We start from the raw sequence: 15,918 nt of genomic DNA on the forward strand, positions 1-15,918 counted from the left end.
CCTATGCTGTGAGCACCTACTACTGGCTACACCTATCTTTGGCTACCTATGCTACGAGCACTTACTACTGGCTAAGCCTATTCCTGGCTACCTATGCTGTGAGCACCTACTACTGGCTACACCTATCCCCGGCTATGTATGCTGCGAGCACCTACTGGCTACACCTACCCCTGGCTACCTATGCTGCGAGCACCTACTACTGGCTACACCTATCCCTGGCTACCTATGCTGTGGGCATCTACTCCTGGCTACACCTATCCCTGGATACCTATGCTGCGAGTACCTACTACTGGCTACACCTATCCCTGGATACCTATGCTGCGAGCACCTGCTACTGGCTAAACCTATCCCTGGCTACCTATCCTGCGAGCACCTACTACTGGCTACACATATCCCTGGCTACCTTTGCTGCGAGCACCTACTACTGGCTACACCTATCCCCGGCTACCTATGTTGTGGCCACTACTACTGGCTACACCTATCCCTGGCTACACCTATCCCTGGCTACACCTATCCCTGGCTACCTATGCTACGAGCACTTACTACTGGCTAAGCCTATTCCTGGCTACCTATGCTGTGAGCACCTACTACTGGCTACACCTATCTTTGGCTACCTATGCTACGAGCACCTACTACTGGCTACACCTATCTTTGGCTACCTATGCTACGAGCACCTACTACTGGCTACACCTATCTTTGGCTACCTATGCTACGAGCACCTACTACTGGCTACACCTATCCCTGGCTACCTATGCTGCGAGCACCTACTACTGGCTACACCTATTCCTGGCTACCTATGCTGTGGGCATCTACTCCTGGCTACACCTATCCCTGGATACCTATGCTGCGAGCACCTGCTACTGGCTACACCTATCCCTGGATACCTATGCTGCGAGCACCTGCTACTGGCTAAACCTATCCCCGGCTACCTATTCTGCGAGCACCTACTACTGGCTACACATATCCCTGGCTACCTATGCTGTGAGCACCTACTACTGGCTACACCTATCCCCGGCTACCTATGCTGCGAGCACCTACTATTGGCTGCCTATGCTGCGAGCTTCTACTACTGGCTACACCTATCCCTGGCTACCTATGCTGCGAGCACCTACTACTGGCTACCTATCCTGCGAGCACCTACTACTGGTTACACCTATCCCTGGCTACCTATGCTGAGAGCACCTACTTACTACTGGTTACACCTATCCCTGGCTACCTATGCTGAGAGCACCTACTTACTACTGGTTACACCTATCCCTGGCTACCTATGCTGAGAGCACCTACTTACTACTGGTTACACCTATCCCTGGCTACCTATGCTGTGAGCACCTACTACTGGCTACACCTATCCCTGGCTACCTATGCTCTGGGCCACCTACTACTGGCTACACCTATCACTGGCTACCTATGCTGCGAGCACCTACTACTGGCTACACCTATCCCTGGCTACCTATGCTCTGGGCCACCTACTACTGGCTACACCTATCACTGGCTACCTTTTGCTGCGGCCACCTACTACTGGCTACCTATGTAGCGAGCACCTACTACTGGCTACACCTATCCCTGGCTACCTATGCTGCAAGCACCTACTACTGGCTACACCTGTCCCTGGCTACCTTTGCTGTGGCCACCTACTACTGGCTACCTATGTAGCGAGTACCTACTACTGGCTACACCTATCCCTGGCTACCTATGCTGCAATCGCCTACTACTGGCTACACCTGTCCTTGGCTACCTATGCTCCGGGCCACCTACTACTGGCTACCTATGCTCCGGGCCACCTACTACTGGCTACCTATGCTCCGGGCCACCTACTACTGGCTACCTATGCTGCGGCCACCTACTACTGGCTACACCTATTCCTGGCTACCTATGCTGCGGCCACCTACTACTGGTTACAGAGGGGGTCCCTGGGTCCAAATAATTGTATAATACCGTATACCGTGGTAGTTTTTTTTTTTTTTTTTTTTTTTTTTTTTTTTTTTTTTTTACGGTTACCATACCGTGGAATTTCATACCATTGCAACCCTAGTACACAGTTGCGACCGCTTTTCAGCATCTGTTACATTGGTGTGAAAAGCGGACACAACTGCGTTAGTGGGCTCAGGCCCTAAGCAACTGTCCACAGTGACCATCGCCTCAGAACCACAGGTTACTGCACAAAATTCCGTGCTGGCAGTTTACCTCACACCACAAAAACCTCCTCACCTCAGCACTGCAATCACAATATGCCATACTGCAAGTGAGTGACATCCTGAATGCCCCCTCCACCATATGCTGGTGATATTATGGTGCAGCTTTTTTTTTTTTTTTTTTTTTTTATTCCTCCCACAAGTCCGCCCCCCCTGAGCATGCAGTACATATGTGCCCCTCGCCCCGCCATTTGTGTTTGCCATATGTGGTATGAATAATGGGGACTACAATTCAAGTGTATGTAAGTGGCTCACCCAAATCCCCCACCAGTGTCCCCAGCCATACACTTGCTGCATAATGATGCCGCTACAGGTTATCTGTACGTGATCGGCTCTCCTTCCTCCCCAGAGTCTCTTACCCCCGCCGGAGAGCGATGTGTCTGTTCCAGCACTGTAATATGCAGAGCGGTACTCGGTGTTCAATCATCGGCCCACGCTGAAAGAGCCTCTGCTCTATGACATCCTGCAGCAGTGTATATAATTAAAGGCGCCGCTAAGGGGTCTAATAGAGCGGAGACTTTCGGGCAGCGTGGTCTGATTATTCAACACTGAGTACCTCTCTGCATATTACAGTGCCTGAACCGACACATCGCTCTCCGGCGGGGGTAAGAGACTCTGGGGAGGGAGAAGAGCCGATCACGTACAGATAACCTGTAGTGGCATCATTATGCAGCAAGTTCAGTGTTCTCCCCAGGCTCTTTTAGCCGGGTGCTCCACCCGGCTAGTTTTAAAGAGCACCTGGCTGTAATCGGCTCACCACCTCCTATGCTATAAGCAGAGTTGCGCACAGAAGCATCGGCCCTGCATTCTCTCATATTGCCCCACCCGGCTACTATGTCATGCCACCCAGCTGGAAACAAATTCTGGGGAGAACACTGAAGTGTATGGCAGGGGAGACTCGCGGGAGAGCTGCTCACATACACTTCAATTGTAGACCCCATTATTCATATGGCAGGGGACACAAGCTGCGAGGCGAGGAAGCACTTGGGGGCACGTGTCATGCACTGACTCAAGTATAAGCCGAGACCCCCACTTTTTTGGGCCCAAATTTTCAGCTTATACTCAAGTGTATATATGGTAAACCAATCAAAAAATAGTTAGTTGTACTGCTTCAATAAAGCAGTCCCTGTATTGAAGTCCGATGTACATATCTGATTGTGACTGTATATATGATGTGTATACAGGAATGTCCTATAGATACTAAATAACATCTATGCTGTAAGAATTAGGCCTGATGAGCTGTGTCACTAATGGAGATGGTCAATGAGATGGAAATAATTCTGCGCTGATGCTGGTTTATGCAAATGTATGCACCCCCTTTGCTCATGAAATCACATAAATTGATTTGTTAAAATTTGGTTTGGTGACTACAAATTAAAGGGTACCTGAGATGGACCAGGTTTATGGGTGATGGACAACACCTCTGTGTTCAATGTGCACAACATTCCCTGCAGCTCTGTGGGAAGTGCATATGTATAGTACTACTGTGCAACAAAGTAAACCTGACACAGATGAAATTAAAAAAATTTTTTTTTTTTTTTTTTTTTTTTATACATACCTGGAGTTTCCTCCAGCCCCCTTCAGGCTAATCAGTCCCTCGATGTCCTCCTCCACCACCTGTATCTTCTGCTATGAGTCTCGGTAATTCAGCCAGTCAGCGCAGTCCGGCCACGTGCTTCTCCCACAGCCAGGAGCATTCTGCACCTGCGCAATAGTGCTGGGCAGGTGTAGTACGCTGCCAGCGGTGGAGTGTGTGCATGCGCACTGCACCCGACTGGCTCAAGTACCTGGACCCATAGCAGAAGATCCAGGTGGCGGAGGACTGCTAGGGACTGATTAGCCTGAAGGGGGCTGGAGGAAGCACCAGGTATGTATAAAACTTTAATTTCATCTGTGTCAGGTTTACTTTGTTGCACAGTAGTACTATACATATGCACTTCCCACAGAGCTGCAGGGAGTGTTGTGCACAGACAACACCTCTGTGTTCAAGATCACCCATAAAACTGGTTCAGATTGTACATGAAGAATGTTCCTCAATCTTACTTGTACCCACAGTTACATTGTCTAGGGCCTGATAGATGTTCTTTGTTCCGGTCTGTACCTTCTACAAGTACTCTTACCAAGGGCTAGTTTTAGTCTATGACTAAAAGTAGTAGAGGCAGAACATCCGTCAGATATCCAGGTAACTGGTATTGTTTAAAAGGGAATAAATATGGCAGCCTCCATATCCCTCTCACTTTAGTTGTCTTTTAAAATTCCTAAGCGTTGGCAGTTAAGATGCATTTCATGTTATGCTGGATACACACGGTGCGTTCCCGCTCGATTCCCGTCGATTCGTTTATTTCCAACATGTCTGATTTGCATTTTGATTGATCGTTAGGTCGATTTGGCATACTTTGCATGCGAATCAACCTAACGATCAATTGAAATGCAAATCGGACATGTTGGAAATAAACGAATCGAGCGGGAAATCTAGTGCGGGACCGCACCATGTATTCGGCATTACATGCTTTCAATCAACAAGATTGTAATATGCAAATTAGAGGAGTAGGAGTCAGTGGATTTTTATACCGACTCCACAGCCTTGCCCATTATTAACACATCTATGCACGTGTGTGTGTGTGTGTGTGTGTGTGTGTGTGTGTGTGTGGTTTTTTTTTTTTTTTTTTTTTTTCCTGTTTTCTTATTCACCTACAGTCCCAAGCTGGCATTAAAATACTGTACATCTTACTTGTTTTACTCCATGGTCTATTCTTTGTGCCAAGTCGGTCCCTCACTAGTCTGTATTTTCAGTTTTCTATGCAGTAACCTCCTTTTTTATTTATTTTTTTAAAATTCATGTTACCTGTGTTTCCCTGAAAATAAGCCCTAGCTGGAATTTCAAGCATGCTTGAAATATAAGCTCTACCACAAAATAAAGCCCTAGCGGCAGTTAAAGTAAGTCTGCAGCAAAAAAAAAAAAAAAAAAAATACTCGCCTAAGGAAAGGGAAGACTCTGGGTCCTATAGAGCCTTCCTGTTCGCCTCATGGTGCCCGCATTGCAGCGCTGGATTCAGGGCTATGGAGTCGGAGCAATTTTGGGTGCCTGGAGTCGGGGAAAAAATGCTCCGACTCCTAATAAATTTAAACTGTGGTTAAAATAGAAAATATGATAAAATGTTCTATTTCTCAGATAATAGTCATCATAAATAATTTATACATACAGTAATAGCTGTGCTTAGTCCACAAAAATAAATATACCAATCAAAATTAGTTACTTGTGCTGCTTCAATAAAGCAGTCCCCATATTTTTAAAGTCAGATATACACATCTGATTGAGACTGTATATATGATATGTACACAGGAATCATAGATAGATAGATAGATAGATAGATAGATAGATAGATAGATAGATAGTCAATGAGATGGAAATAATTCTGCGTTGATTCTGATTTATGCAAATGTACTCATAAAATTGCTCATGAAATCAAAGAATTTGATATGTTAAAATTTGGTTTGGTGACTACGAATTAAATGGTACCTGAGAAGTTACCAGGACTCTGCTATGAGTCCTGGTAATTCAGCCAGTCAGCGCAGTCTGGCTGCATGCCGCTTCCACAGCCAGGAGCGTTCTGCACCTGCGCAACAGTGCTGCGCAGGTATAGTAAACTCCAGGCGGCGGAGTGTGTGCATGCGCTCTACGCCAGACTGGCTCAAGTACCTGGACTTATAGCAGAAGATCCAGGTGGCGAAGGACAGCGAGGGACTGATTAGCCTGAAGGGACTGGAGGAAGCCCCAGGTCTGTATAAAACTTTAATTTCATCTGTCTCAGGTTTACTTTGTTACACAGTAGTACTATACTCTACATATGCACTCCCCACAGAGCTGCACTGAATCCACTGAGAATGTTGTGCACATTGAACAGAGAGGTGTTGTCTATCACCCATAAACCTCCTTATTCCCCTGCAGAGTACCTGCACATCACTCTTACATGTTGCACCACAGTCGATAGGCACCCTTACATGTACCCACAGTTACATTGCCTAGGGCCTGATAGATGATGATCTTTGTTCCGGCCTGTACTTTTTACAAGTACTCTTTCCAAGGACTAGTTTTAGTCTATGACTAAATGGAATAAATATGGCAGTCTCCATATCCTTCGCACTTCAGTTGTCTTTTTAAAATTCCTAAGCGTTGGCAGTTATGAGACTAATTTCATGTTACATACTTTCAATCAACAAGGTTGTAATATGCAAATTAGAGGATTCGGAGTCAAGGAGTCGGTGGAATCCTAAACGTCGGAGTCAGTGGATTTTTGTACTGACTCCACAGCCCTGGCCTGACTCCTCGTTGGCAGTCTCAGACCGATGGGAGGGTTCGGGAGCAGAGTGCTCCCGAAGGCAGCCGCTCCATACTCAGAGATGGAGAAACAGGGGATCCAGCGCTGCAACGCTGGCGCCAATGAGAACGGGAAGTGTCTATAGGACCTGGAGCCTTCTCGCTCCTTAGTGAGTGTTTTTGTTTCCTCCCTGCTTCATACTTACTTTAAATGTAAAATAAAATTTAAACCATATATTCAGTTCCAGGTATACATGTAACCCCCTAAATTTGCCCCCAGAGCGCCAGACCAGTCCTGTCAGAGATGGAAGTGGAAGGCAGGAGCGAACTTAGACACAAAGCTCTTAAGAGCTGAGCTGCAGCCACTGGGATGCGCTCAAGAGGCCACCAGAGGCGGTCAGCAACTGGGGACTTAGCGGTGCAGTGCCAATGGGCACCGTCCTGTCATCCAAACACACAGCAAGGTTAATCAGCTGTGTGTTGGGATGACAGGGCAGGTGCCTGAGCACAACAGTAGCATAACATTGCATTCATGAGAGGAAAGTGTGGAAGGCAGGAGGACACACAGCACAGGAACTTGAGAATTGGAGAGTTATAATCATGATCTAGAATCTGAATGAAAGATTTGTATGAATACATTAAATAGAATTGCAAAAATTAATGAAGGAAATCAGTTTGGATGTTGATCCAGATGTTACCATTACATTTGTTTGGAGTGTCAAGTTTATTAGAAACACTAGCAGACCCAAGCCCGTTTAACCACTTGACGGCCAGGCCATTTTGCGCTGATCTTGCAGCGTGGGCTCTCCAGCCCACAGCACAGATCAGCAGACAGCCAGGGCGACCAGACGGACCGAGATCCGTCCTGCACCGCCTCTAATAGCTTCAGCCTATCAGACTGCGGCAATCCCTGGCCAATCAGAGGCCGGGGATCGCCGATCTCCATTACGGCGCTGCTGCCGTAACAGCAGGGACTTCTTCCCTGCTGTTTTACAATTAGCTTGCGAGCCGCGATCGGAGGCTCGCAGCTGTTCACGGAGACACCCTCCGTGAACTGACCTGGAAAGGCCGTTTCCATGTAAAACCACTAACGGCCTGCCGCCGCCTATCGGCGTTAGGCAGTCGTTAAGTGGTTAAAAACGGGCTCTAGGTCTGTTTCTCGCCGCCGCATGTTACTGTGTGTGCACACACCCAGCCGTCTCCCTGGCCCTGTCCCCGTCCTGTCTCTGTGAGGCTGGGTCCGTGATGCGCACATGCGCAGTAGCAAAAGCACGGACCAAGCATACACAGGGACAGCGTGACGCAGGGACAGGGTTTTATTTTATCGATGAGGGAAGAGAATTCCCAGAAAATGAGCCTAGCACATCTTTTGGAGCAAAAAATTAATGACTTCTTTTCGGGAAACACTAACAAAATGTTTTCTGCTTTAATTTCAATTTTTGTGAAGCCCTGCTCTGTGTCTCTGATCACAGAGCTGGGGGGGGGGGGGGGGGGGGGGGGGCGTGGAGAGGCAGAGCTGGTCTAATGTGGAGATTGGCAACAATCTACCTGTTTAGACCAGCGTGGGGACACACAGAGGGCATGTCATGCAGCAGGGAACATGCCTCTGTGCCACATCTGCCCCTTCTGTGCCACCTAGGGTTCACTTTATGGCCTAGGACCCACTAGCAGCGCTTTCTAAGCGCCAGTGCTTTGTAAAGCTTTTGCTAATGCAAATGCTTTAGGCTGCCTTTCTCAAACTTTCTACCTTGGAGGAACTCTGCAAATAATTGCTTTCATACACACTTGAGATAACAGTCTTGGAAAAGGCAAGATCACAACAAATTTTACCCCATTCCATATAGTATGAGAGCCATACTCTACACAGTCTATTCTATGGCGCTGCACTCCCCATCAGATAAAATCTTTGCAAGATGCTGCACACACAGATGCTGTACAGACACAAAAGATCTGTTCCTGCAAAATATCCATTCCTGCAAAATGCATTCATAGAGATCTGCAGATCCTCATACACACCTTGTTTAACAGACTTCATCTGCATATCTGGCAATCATCTGCAGATCTGAAAATCCACCTGGTGAATCTGATCTGCAGATGAGTGTCTGTTAAACCAGGTGTGTATGAGGATCGCAGATCTCTATGAATGCATTTTTCAGGAATGGATATTTTGCAGGAACAGATCTTTTGCAGATAATAATCTTTTGAGTGTGTACAGGCATCTTTGTGTGCCAGCATCCTGCAAAGATTTTATTTGTTGGGGAGTGGCAGCTCCATAGAATAGACTGTGTAGGTATGGCTCTCATACTACATGGGAAGGGGGAAAATTGGTCTGTGATCTTGCCTTTTCCAAAGACTTTTATTCAAGTGTGTATGAAGCATAACTGTTGGATCTCAAGGAACCCCTGCATTTATTTTGCAGGAGGCATGGTCTTTAAAAATGTGTGGCTTGTTATTTCACTACCCCTATTTCACTGCCACTCATACTGTCTCCTGAGCCCCAATTTAGTGCTTCTTGTTACAGTACCACCTATTATAGTGTGCTCTATTATACCTACCCTCCCATGATAGGGAAACATGCCAAGGAACCCATGCAGAGTGCTCAAGGTACCCTGGTTGAGAAAGCCTGCTTTAGAGGATTTAAAATAAAAAATAAATTGCATCCCCCATGTGGGATCACTTCAGAATTGGATGTGTGACCAGGCTTTAGTCTTCTGCACTGAGACACCTATAGAAAAAATGAGTGCTGAGAACCAAGAAACAAATCCAGACATCATAGCTTAGTAGTTGCTGGTTACAATATTTATGGAAACCCCTGAATTTAGAAAGACCGTAACAGTTTCTTTTCATATTACCAGTAACAGAAATAAGTTGCTTATAAGATCCTTTTGGGCTTCTAACTGGGAAATGTCCCATGTTTGCTCCCAAAAGGGAATAGAGCTATGAAACTGATTATCCAGCATTTTAAACTGCCCTGCTATAGTGTTTGTGGTGGGTTTTGTTTTTCGTTTTTTTTTTTTTTTTTCTTATACAGCTTTGTAGTTGGAATTTTTCATGAGTGCTCCAATGCTGCACATAGGCTGTGTACAAAGGTCACAGTGTGTGGGTGTCACACATTGCAGGACTTAGATTAGGGTGTGTGGTAGGTGTAGACTTTATTTTCCTGCGCTCTGCAGACAGTGTAAATACTTGCCATCCGGTCATATATTTTAATTTTTTTTTTTTCTTTTTTTTGCAAGGTTATTCGTCTAAAGCTAGCCATGCACAGGCAGATAATTGGACAGTGAAATAGGCATTCAATGAAGACTGACTGTAGCGTTTTGATCAATTCACCATGCTGGAGCTTCTGATCTGAGTTTGATTAATACTGAAATCTGATTAGTGCCCATCCAGTGATCGTCTTGAATCTTACCAAATCTATGTAGTAGAAAGGTTAGACTTGGGGCTTTTTCACACCTAGCACTTTTTTTTTTTTTCTTTAGCGCCAGCGATTTTTCTAAATTTCCCTGAAAGTGCATGTGCAATGATTCCCTAATAGAGAGTTCACATCTGAGTGGTTCGTTTCTGATCCGCTCAGCAAAGCGCTGCCTGTACCATTTTTCTGAGCGTTTTTGCTCAATGGAAGGTATAGGGAAATCGCAAAGTGCTTGAAAAAGCACTTTGTTTAGCAATTTTTTTTTCTTTTTTACTCTTCCTCCCCAGCACTTTCATGAATAAATACATTGTATTTATTCATTTGCGAGTGAAAAACAAATCACTCTGCAAAAGCGCTTAGAAAAGGCTTCATTTTTAAGTGTATTCAGGAGAATGCACTCTTGCCATCCATTTCATGGTTATTAGTATTTTTCTATTATACATATATGATGTGTCTCAGAGATCTGAGCTTTTGTCGGGATGTCTCATGACTTCAGAAACGTTGGGAACCACTGCCTTAGGCCCCATTCACACTTGCGGTTCCAGTCCGCATGGGTCCGGGGACGCAAAGAGACCGTACGGGTCTCTGCGGTGGCCACAAGGCGGCACAAGTTGCGGATCCGGAATGTATCAGTTCCGGCTACAATAAAGTAGTTGGAACTAGATACTTTGCAGTGCCACAAAGGCACCGCAAGCATGGGGGATACCGGCGTGTAGTCCGGGCCCCCCAAGTGGCATAGGACCGGTGCTGGAAGAATCTGGTCCTATTGCCAGTGTGATGAGAAACATCCGTTTCTCATTGCACAGCATGGGCCGCATGTTCCGGCCCGGGTCTGCAGCCGCACCGTGACGGACTGAAAAATAGCATGTTGGAAAAAAAGCCCGGAGCTGCGTCCCCTGATCGGATCCGGACGTCGCACGAGTGTGAATGGATATATTGATACAATGTATCCATTCACCATCCGCTGTGTACAGAGCGTTCTGGGTCCGGGGAAGCCGGACCTGGAACGCTAATGTGAACCGGGCCTAAGGTAGTCCCTCATCTTATGCTGGATACACACCATGAGTTTCCGCGTCGCACGCGGCCGTCGATACGCGTCAATTCGATTATTTCCGAACGAATTTCGATGATTTTTAGGTCAAATGCCAAAAGTATGGCAAATCGACCTAACGATCCATCGAAGCTTCAATCGGACAGGTCGGAAATAATCGAATCGACACGTATCAACGGCCGCATCGAACGCGAAAACGCATGGTGTGTATCCAGCATTACATAGCAGTGGTAAGATTCTACAATAGAGCAGATGCTTTTAGGCCTTGTACCCAGTAGGGCGGTTTTGAGCGTTTTTAGGTGGGTGACACAGTTAAATCTTCAAATCTAGGTTTTTAAAAGCTTAAAACCGCAACCATTTACAGCCGTGCAGAAACACAGCCACCTGTGGTGCCATCTTCTGTCTTGTTTAATTAAATAAGTTTACAAATGTGTGCCACAGTACATTCTTGCAGTACAGTTTATGTGATAATGGGTCTGATGCATGAAGCAGGGGTAAAATACTAGGGCTAACGGCAGGGGCAATACGCATTTAATAGCACAACGCACAATGCACTCGTGCTTATAGAGTAGTAAATGTTGCTACTCTGCCTGCACAAAGCGGTTTTACTGCTGCTACGTGCCTCAGGCCCAAGTTAGATATTGCTTTTTGTGCTATGACTGATGTGCCTACAAATCGTGCTTGTAACATTTGCACCTTGATAGTGATACCACACTTAAAGGACAACTGAAGTGAGAAGAATATGGAGGCTGCAATATGTATTTCCTTTTAAATCATGCCAGTCGCCTGGTAGCCCTGCTGATCTAGTGACTGCAGTAGTGTCTGATTCACTCCAGAAACAAGCATGCAGCTAATTTTGTCAGATTTGACTAAAATGTCGAAACGCCTGATCTGCTGCATGCTTGTTCAGGGTCTATGGCTAAAAGTATTAGAGGCAGAGGTCAGCTGGGTAGTCAGGTAACTGGTATTGCTTAATAGGAAATAAATATTCAGTTGTCTTTTGACCCCCCTCTTCCTTTCCAATCATTAGACCCACTGAAACAAAAAAATTATGATATAATGAATTGGCTGTGTAGTACGGATAATTACTAGATTAGTATCATAGCAAATATTCTCATATTTTGATTTTGTTATATTTTTATAACATAGCTTCATTCTCTAGTATTTGCAGTTTATACACTACTCGCATTCTAAATGTTTTTACAAAGCAGTCTTGTGAACTATTGAACTCCTCTTCTGGAGAGAAAAAGAAATGACAGTGACTGACAGTTGAGATAACAAGCTTCAGAAGACAGAGCTCTCTGCGACTTTGAAAGTTGTGGAGCTCAATGGCTTTTTTTGCATAGATAACTGGAGTTTCTTAACTCTTCCTGTACTGGAAACCATATTATTTTCTTAGGCATACTACATAAACTCATAAACAGGGGTCCCTTCACCCCCCCCCCCCCCCCCCCCCCCACGCAAAATCAACGACCAAATTGGTCGTATATTTTGCTGCTGCTGGAGGCAGGGCTAACGGCTGCAGCCCTGCCTCACAGTCTATCAGTGGCGCATCGCCGCCTCTCCCCCGCCCCTCTCAGTGAAGGAAGACTGAGGGGCAGGGGAGAGGCGGAGATACGCGCTAACAGACGCGCGTGGGGCAGGGCTGCAGCAGTTAGCCCTGCCCCAATGCGTAAGCGCTCCTCCGCTGCACGGAGGGGGATTTGGGGGTGAAGGGACCCCCGTTAAGCCGCGGGATAGCAGCGTTTTAGCAGGGGCAAACATGCCTCTGCTATCTATGAGGTCTGAAGCGAGATTTATTCTCGCTTCAGACTCTCTTTGTTGGGCTAAAAATTGCATGACAAATATAGCTGAATTTTGTTTATTGTTTTGGTGTCTTTTTGTTGTTGTGGGTGTAAGTAGATCGGGGGGGGGGTGAGGCTTAAGCTCAACACACACCATACAATCTTGGTTGTACAATCTTACCACTTTCATGTAGTATAGGAGTTTATCCGATCAATCATTCCAGGTATTTTCAATCTGTTGGCCCTTATACTGCATAGATTTGGTAAATCTGTACAACCAAGATTGTATGGTGTGTGTTGAGCTTTACAAAGGCTGATGATTCCTTTAAGGACTGAGACCCACAGGAGCTGCATCATGTTTAGAATGATTGTGCCCTCACAAAGTATAGGATCGATGCAACATTACTTTGCAATCCCTGTATAACAGTGACTGACTGCATGATTTACTAGACAGAACACAAAATCAAAATTGCAAAAATCGTTACATTTAAAAAGCGCTTTGGAATCACTTGACCTCTCGCCAAAAAATATGCTACAAAAACACTACACCAAGTGCAATTGCTCCTTTCAGTGGGTCCCAGCCTTAACGCCAGTCTCTATCCACTGTCTTCCTACAGATGGCAACTTTTCCTTTGGAAACCAAACCTGTCAAGCTAGATACGGAAAGTAACCTTTGTACGAGATTAGAGATGACTTTTTCTAAGTATAGCGTATAGATTGTGATTATACTATTGCCAATTGCTGGGATGTTTCACATGGAAGCTGTATGTCTTATTTTAAAGTGATAGTATCACACTTATCTCCAGGAGATATACATTAGATCATTGTTATCTCTAGCTATTCGCACAATTGCATTTTGTTCAGAACAGGAAGCATACCCCTAGGTAACTTCATGGAGTGCAGTTTATATCTTCTTTTTTTTTTCATTTGGGAACCAGTTTGCTCTTGTATGCATGAATGCGTGAGTGTTGAAAATAATCTTATGTAAACGTGTGAAATACATTTTACCAATAAAGTATTCTAACCCTAAGAGGGTAGCAACATTAGACGTCCAGCGCACCTTCTTATTCTAGACATAGTCTTCTCCATTTGGCTTTGTGTGTAGCCTAGAAAACCTAAGCGTGCGATTTCCATGAATGAGCATACTACTGAGAATGACCTTGCCTGTTGTTAAGCTGGCTATTCACTATGCAGTTAGCACCCAAGGTTTTTTGATCACCATCTGATCGATAGAGCGTTATATTTTGGGCTGAGTTCACAGTGGTCTGTTGCATGCTCGTTCAGCTGTGCAACTGCAACGGCATGCAGCAATTACAAATACAACAGAAACCCCTGCAGTTATACTTTTATCTGTCACGTCGCCTGCTAGTGTCTGCTGTAATTTCGCATTCTGCCCCACCCATCCCTGACTACTGGCATATAGCACATGCTAGAACGCCGACAGGCATGTGGCAGCAGGTAAAGTATAACTGTACCGGGGAGGTGGTTGCAACGGGCAGGGGTTTCTATCTGGCTGAATCCTGCGCCCAAGTCTCCAGTGCCGTTATCTCTCATACGCGGATGGCGGGGAACAGCAAGCTTGACTGTTTCGGTCATTGTACAGATCGGCTTTGCTGGTTTTGTAAGTGACTGGAAGGAAACCACAGTCCACAGTTATTTGGCGTCCAAAGCCTTTTAATTTTACAAACTCCAACTTTACACTCCAAATCATTCACTGAAAACGCTACAAATTACATTTTCTTTCTTCAATTTTACTTCAGTTCTGACTAATTGGTGCATGCTCTTGTTGCTGTACTTTTTCACTGTGCTCATAAAAAAAAATCTTAAAACTTTCAGATCTTTTTCTTTTGGTTTTCACACCTGGCTTGCGATGTTCCTCTTTATTTCTGTGCAAAAGCCTTCTGTGACAGCCATCAATCATCTTGGTTTTGTGGGACTATCCCTTGCTACTGGTTTTAATTTGGTGTCTGTTTCCCCGTCCCTTTTTTATCTCTTCCCCCACCCTTCCCCACCCTATCTCTCTTTTAGTTGGGGTTCTTTTTCCTCTCTTTATGGATGAGCCTGAAACTGACAGCCCGGCCAGTATCTTGGCCTCAGTGAGAGCGCAGGAAGCACAGTTTGAGTTGCTGTCTCGTGCTCTGGAGGAAGAGAGGAGACACGTCACTGCTCAGCTGGACCGGGTGTGGGTGACCCCCCAGGATGCTGCTTCCACCCTATCCAATGGCACCCTCACCCGTCGCCAGCAGGTAATTTTCAAGATGTGGTTAAAGCCGAAATATCATGTTTGCTTATTTAAAAGACAATAAATACATTTGTTAAAATTTAGTGGCTTGCAAAAGTATTCGGCCCCCTTGAAGTTTTCCACGTTTTGTCACATTACTGCCACAAACATGAATCAATTTTATTGGAATTTCACATGAAAGACCAATACAAAGTGCTGTACACGTGAGAAGTGGAATGAAAATCGTACATGATTCCAAACAAAGTGGGGGTGTGCGTAATTATTCAGCACCCTTTTGTCAGAGTGCAGTCAGTTGCCCATAGACATCGCCTGATGAGTGCTAATGACTAGAGTGCACCTGTGTGTAATCTAATGTCGGTACAAATACAGCTACTCTGTGATGGCCTCAGAGGTTGTCTAAAGAGAATCTTGGGAGCAACAACAGCATGAAGTCCAAAGAACACACCAGACAGGTCAGGGATAAGGTTATTGATAAATTTAAAGCAGGCTTAAGCTACAAAAAGATTTCCAAAGCCTTGAACATCCCACGGAGCACTGTTCAAGCGATCGTTCAGAAATGGAAGGCGTATGGCACAACTGTAAACCTACCAAGACAAGGCGGTCCACCTAAACTCACAGGCCGAACAAGGAGAGCGCTGATCAGAAATGCAGTCAAGAGGCCCATGGTGACTCTGGACGAGCTGCAGAGATCTACAGCTCAGGTGGGGGAAATCTGTCAATAGGACAACTATTAGTCGTGCACTGCACAAAGTTGGCCTTTATGGAAGAGTGGCAAGAAGAAAGCCATTGTTAACAGAAAGCATAAGAAGTCCCGTTTGCAGTTTGCCACAAGCCATGTGGGGGACACAGCAAACGTGGAAGAAGGTGCTCTGGTCAGATGAGACCAAAATGGAACTTTTTGGCCAAAATGCAAAACGCT

At 45.5% G+C, this 15,918-nt stretch overlaps 1 protein-coding gene across 4 annotated transcripts in view; it reads left to right on the plus strand.

Moving 5' to 3' along the window:
- LOC137534141 (catenin delta-1-like) overlaps positions 1–15,918 on the plus strand; it is a 74,981-nt gene that overhangs the window by 14,549 nt on the left and 44,514 nt on the right. For 3 of the 4 annotated variants that reach the window (XM_068255519.1, XM_068255521.1, XM_068255520.1), the window contains exon 2: positions 14,786–15,003. The exons of the other annotated variant lie outside the window; for it this stretch is intronic. In XM_068255519.1, coding sequence (XP_068111620.1) covers positions 14,809–15,003 — 195 coding nt within the window. In that variant the 5' untranslated portion in view covers positions 14,786–14,808. The remainder of the gene's footprint in view (positions 1–14,785; positions 15,004–15,918) is intronic. 4 annotated transcript variants of the gene reach the window in all.

The sequence above is a fragment of the Hyperolius riggenbachi genome, chromosome 10 (genome assembly GCF_040937935.1).
Source record: "Hyperolius riggenbachi isolate aHypRig1 chromosome 10, aHypRig1.pri, whole genome shotgun sequence".
Lineage (NCBI taxonomy): Eukaryota > Metazoa > Chordata > Amphibia > Anura > Hyperoliidae > Hyperolius > Hyperolius riggenbachi.